The sequence below is a fragment of the Triticum urartu genome, unplaced genomic scaffold, assembly GCF_003073215.2.
Source record: "Triticum urartu cultivar G1812 unplaced genomic scaffold, Tu2.1 TuUngrouped_contig_7545, whole genome shotgun sequence".
In the NCBI taxonomy this organism is placed as follows: Eukaryota; Viridiplantae; Streptophyta; class Magnoliopsida; order Poales; family Poaceae; genus Triticum; species Triticum urartu.
Window position 1 is genome coordinate 1 of NW_024118399.1, and position 5247 is coordinate 5247.

At 48.0% G+C, this 5247-nt stretch overlaps 1 protein-coding gene and 1 long non-coding RNA gene across 2 annotated transcripts; both read right to left on the bottom strand.

The window, feature by feature from the left end:
- Positions 1-1134: 1134 nt before the first annotated feature.
- On the bottom strand, positions 1135-1797 carry LOC125531591. Its single transcript, XR_007293348.1, has 2 exons — positions 1589-1797; positions 1135-1500 (listed from the first exon to the last, which is right to left on the bottom strand). It is a non-coding gene; the product is annotated as an uncharacterized LOC125531591 (long non-coding RNA).
- Positions 1798-4365: 2568 nt separating this feature from the next.
- Positions 4366-5036, bottom strand: LOC125531590 (probable pathogenesis-related protein ARB_02861). The gene is made up of 2 exons (XM_048695936.1): positions 4801-5036; positions 4366-4712 (listed from the first exon to the last, which is right to left on the bottom strand). The coding sequence occupies exons 1-2, from the start codon at positions 4925-4927 to the stop codon at positions 4531-4533; spliced, it is 309 nt and encodes a 102-aa protein (XP_048551893.1). The 5' UTR covers positions 4928-5036; the 3' UTR covers positions 4366-4530.
- Positions 5037-5247: the final 211 nt, after the last annotated feature.

Here is a 5247-nt window from a genome sequence, read left to right on the forward strand (position 1 = left end):
CTATCCGGTCGCCGACGACTACGTCCACGACCTCCTCGACGACATTGTCCCGTACGTGTTCTTGTCTTTACCAGTTCCTTGTTCTACTCCTTGTCCTACACATGTTAGGTTCTACTTCATATATACTACTTGCTATACTGTCTGTTTTAGATATGATAGACTACTATTCATATATGCAGAAGCTATTTACCTTCTCTCTATCAGAACGCATGACTTATTTTATCTCTTCTATATTAATCATGCTTTATCTAGTATTTCTGTTAATAAAATTATTTGATAAATTGCTCATATTTCCAACAGGAGGGACACAAACCCCTCAAGTTCCCCAATGAAAACCGCATTGGCTCAGCTTCATCGGAGGAAGAAGGTACCGGAGAAAAAATCACCCCGCGACTTCATATCGCCTTCATAGTACGCCCCTCGTCATGTAGATGAAACAAAAACAAAAACGAGGCCCGTGATTTGGTCCTAGAAGCTCCACACGTACACCACCAATGCCAAATGGCAGCATTACAATGAGGACTGGACGGGGAGGGCTTATTCCTCGTCGCAGGTAGCGCCATCACCTCACCACACTGACACCTCCCACAGCCTTGCTGACGCCAGTAGGCACCCGGAGGTGAGAGGAATCGGCGGTAGACTTGTTTTCTTTTGACTTTAATTTCTTTTTGTTGAACACGTTATTTCTCAAAACAAGCCACATGAAGACCTTGATCTTCAGTGGTAATCTCACTCTTCCAAAATTTTGCGTGGAGAAGGAGAATTAATGGCAGTCAACTGTGTGTACTCCCTCCGTCACAGTTTAAAAGGCATAGTTAAATTTACGTGCGTTTCCACAATAGACAAGGTTTAGGGCGCATTGCATTTATTTCTAGTAGCTAATTAGTACTCCGATATACTATTTCTATATGCATGCGTAGTGTGAATGCTATTTTTTAGCCCATCTCACAACCAATAGAGAACCACCTAGGTTCCAGAGAATTTTCAAACGCGCCTTCTAAACTGTGACGGAGGGAGTACATTTTTCTAACCGAATTGTGTGTACATTGAATTGACAAAGTGCACAATTAACAGAGATTGATTGCCAAAAAAAGAAAAGAAAAAAAAGGTCATCAGTTGGTGTATATCCCCACATGTTTCCATACAGTTCCATAATTTATCAGTAGCAAAACACGTTTTTATTGTGCACAGCAGCTAGTTGTTTCTTCTCTAATACCGATCAGGAGATCGGCTATCGGGAAGAACATAGTCTGCCTATCCAAGCTAGGCGATCACAGGCACCATCGCATACCCGTATCAGCATTCACGACTCCCGCACCTGACCTTGGCCCTAGCTAGTAAGCGACGGTGGCGGCGGCACGGCCATCGACGACGCGCCGTGGGGGTTGGGCGAGGGAGGCTTATTCACCGGCGTCCTCTGCCCCAACCGCCTCGCAGCTCCCATGGCCGCTAGCTCTCTCCCTCCACCCAGCCCGGCGTCGCCACCACCTCGTTGCAGCACTGCATGCAGCCCCCACACCGACCGATCAGTTCCGATGTACTGTCTGCACTACATGCATCAAAAAACAGGGGCACCGATCAGAAATACCTGGACGAGGACGCGCGGACGAGGCCAGCAGCGGCAGAACCAGGACCAGGAGCGCGGCGGCGACAAGCAACCACCACGCGGTGGCTGTCCCGCGACGCATCAAGCGTGCTGTGTAGGAGCAAAGAAACCACTACCACGCAGAATTGCGGTGAGATCAGAGGTCGAGCAAGTCATAAGTATAGCCAACGTCCAACGAGATGGCTGGTGAGTAACTGGTGGCAGACAGTGAGAGGTGTGGAGACTCTGAGCCATGTTTGACCGTGGAGAGACGCTCTGATGCAGACAGATGTGAGCTGTTTGTTGTACGCTTGCTGCATTCTCAAGTTTTTCTCAACCCGGGGGCCCTGGATTCTGATTGGACTCTCGTAGTTTTGTGTCGACTTCCAACTCTGAACGGGCTGTTTGCCATGTCCTGGCAATGGGTGCATGCACCCATGCCGGCGAGCCCACTGTGTGCAGGCCGCCGCTCGCGCTTGACCTCTGCCCTCGTGATGCACGAGGAGGTCCTTGAGCACGCGGCTCAGATGTGACGTGGGTGCCATTTTCTTTCGCAGATCGAGATCTTTGCTCATGAGGTTCTGGATTTGACCCCGGTCCAACGGAGGTGCACACAACCGCTAGATTAGCACGGCGCCTCGCCAGTGGAGCACTGTGCCCGGCCCGAGCTTGCCCGTCGTCGCGCCGCCGCCTCGCATCTTCCGCGGCACCACCGGAAGCCCGCAGTCGCGCAACGGCGTGTCCGGATCTGGGCGTAGGAGCCACACCGGTGACGGCCGCTGCAGCCCATCAGGAGAGCGGAGTTCGGCGGGATCGAGACGCGCACGAGCGCCGCCGAGAGCGAGTTCCACGCGTGAGAGCTGCACACAGGGGCGAAGTGGCCCCGCCGCGGCCGTCCGCCCGCACAGGGGTTCGATCCTTAGCGCTTGAACCGAGGCAAATAGATGACCTCTTTTATTTTGGGGGACTTCTTTTTGAATAAGGTTATGGCGATGTGCATCCACGGATGCACATGACGGAAGATTCGTCCTTCTCTATCGAATTCTTGTGTAGCACTGAAGTATTAAAGAGTACAATTCATGAAATTGACCTCTCATAGTATTAGTATTTGTGTATTAAAGGGACAATTAATTAAAATGGTTTCATAGTATTATTGTATACTTGAGGCTTGCCATCACTGTTATTACTCGACCAACCATAAAGTCAAATTTCATTCCACAAACATAAACCATGAAATAAAGTTTTACGTCCATGTGGTCTAACTCAGCGGTGAGTTCGATGACGAGCTTGGCGGTCTTGCCCAGCATGCTTCGCACTGGCATCCTTTGGGAACACATTTGCTGTTGTGGGCCATCACTATCTTGCACCAGTCACGACAAGAGATTTCATCACACTGGCCCTCGTAGACTCTAGGACCGCAATACTTGGCGATTGCCACATCTATTATAAACCGAAATAATGTTAAGGAAGATCACTGCACAGAGCAAACATATGGAATGACATGTATGTGTATGTAGATACCTGAAGAAATCATCAGCATGAGGGCAATGGAGATAAATAGGATTGCTGAAGTCCTCATGTTTTGTTAGAGAGATGTGTTGTACTATGAACTTTTGCGTGCTAGATAGAAGAAAAGATGTCAATTTATAGAGATCTGCTGCCCACTAGCCTCCAAGGTAGAACAACTACATATAATAGGAACAAAATTAGTAAGTTGCGTGCAGATAGAGAGATTGGATATATTAAACAAGTAACAAATTAATGACATTGACCCAAGTACTCCCTCTGTTCCTAAATTAAGTCTTTTTAGAGAGGACTATATACGGATGTATAAAGACATATTTTTGAGTGTAGATTCACTCATTTTGCTAAAAAGGCTTATATTTAGGAATAAAGGAAGTAATTAAATAGATTGGATGTTAAACAAAGAACAAATTAATAACATCAATGCAGATAATTAAAGAGATAGGAAGGAACATATTGATACATCAATGTGTAGCATTTCAGAGATTGGAAAAAACAAATCGGTACATCAATGCATATCATTAAAGAGCAAATTAATAACATCAATGCAGATAATTAAAGAGATAGGAAGGAACATATTGATACATCAATGCGTAGCATTTCAGAGATTGGAAAGAACAAATCGATACATCAATGCATATCATTAAAGAGCTTGGATGTGCTAAACAAAGAACAAATTAATAACATCAGTGAAGATAAATAATATTATTAACATTGTTCTATCATTGAACCCCCTTGTTCCTTTTCCTTTTCATTATTTGAGACCTAAGTGGCTTTCTAATAATTTTGGGTGCGTGCACCTCGGGCGCTTCAACTATGGAAAAATGAATTTTATGACACATGAATTATCGGCATAAACAATGGAGAATTTTCAAGATTTAGCTAGGATATTTGGGAATAGCATAGCAGAAGAGTATGGAGATTCATGAAAGGTAGATGCATAGTTAGGATTTAGTGATTGAATAGGCTCAGACGCAAAATATTTCTAAGTAAATTTTGTTAGGAGATGAAAAAGCACAAACTCTGAAAGCCATGTTCTACTGGTGAGCTTATTTGAGCTCGCGATGAACAGTAAGGTCATAAAGAATCTCTTCTTATATACCTAACAAGAAACGGAGCGTCCTCGTACATGGCATGTATATGAGCGTGTGCGCATTCATAGAGGTGAATGTATGCGCGTGTATATGAACGCTTGTGTCTGTATTGTGTTAAAAAGAAAAAAGACCAATGAGGTGCGGAGCACGCAACTTATTGGCATTTTTTTTCTTTTCGAAACGAGCTTATTGACTTGTACACTGGCGAAAGTGTTCTCGTACATGGCATGCAGCTAGCCGTCCCTTGTACATGGAGTACCATACATGATACATCGTACCGAAACCCACGGCCACCGTCGCGTGCTGGTACCACGGAGCCTCCTCGCCCTACTCGTTGCTCGACGGCGGCGGCGGCGGCGGGTCGGGCCCCGCCGACCCCGGGTTGCCGTGGGGTTTCGGCGAGGGAGGCACATTCGTCGATGTATGCTGCCCCAGCCGCCTCGCGGGCGTTCCCAGATCCAGCTCCTTCCCCTCGCGCGCCGGGCTCCGGCCGCCGCCTAGGAGCAGCACTGCGATCACACGTACGCGCCCATTCATGCACACAATAAGAGCTAGCATTTGGAACACCAAAGGAAACTTCGGTGCGTATACACGTACCCGGAGGAGGACGCGGCGGCGGCGGCAGGCCATGCGGGGCGGCCGCGCAGGTGGCCAGCAGCAGGGATAGTAGGACGGCGGCGGCGACGACGACGAGCAGCCGGGCGGCTATCCTCCGGTACATCATCGATCGATCGAGCTGTGTACGTAGGCGGAGCAGACAGCAGAGAGCACTGAACTACACCGGTAATAGCGTACAGTTCGAGTAGTAGGCAGTGTGACAGTAGGAGAGCTGCTCCTCGAGACTCCGCGTGATGTGTGAGCTGATCGTTGCCCGGTTGCGGCATATTTAAAATCTCAGCCAGCCGGGGAAAGTGGGTCTTGGCTCTGCTAGTCTTGCGTGCGCGTGTTGATCTCGAAGCCTGCATGATGTTTGTCCTGCCCCCGCGATGCACGGTTAGCACTACCACGCTTGCTTCCAGTTTCAACCTTGTGAGCTGTAGCATC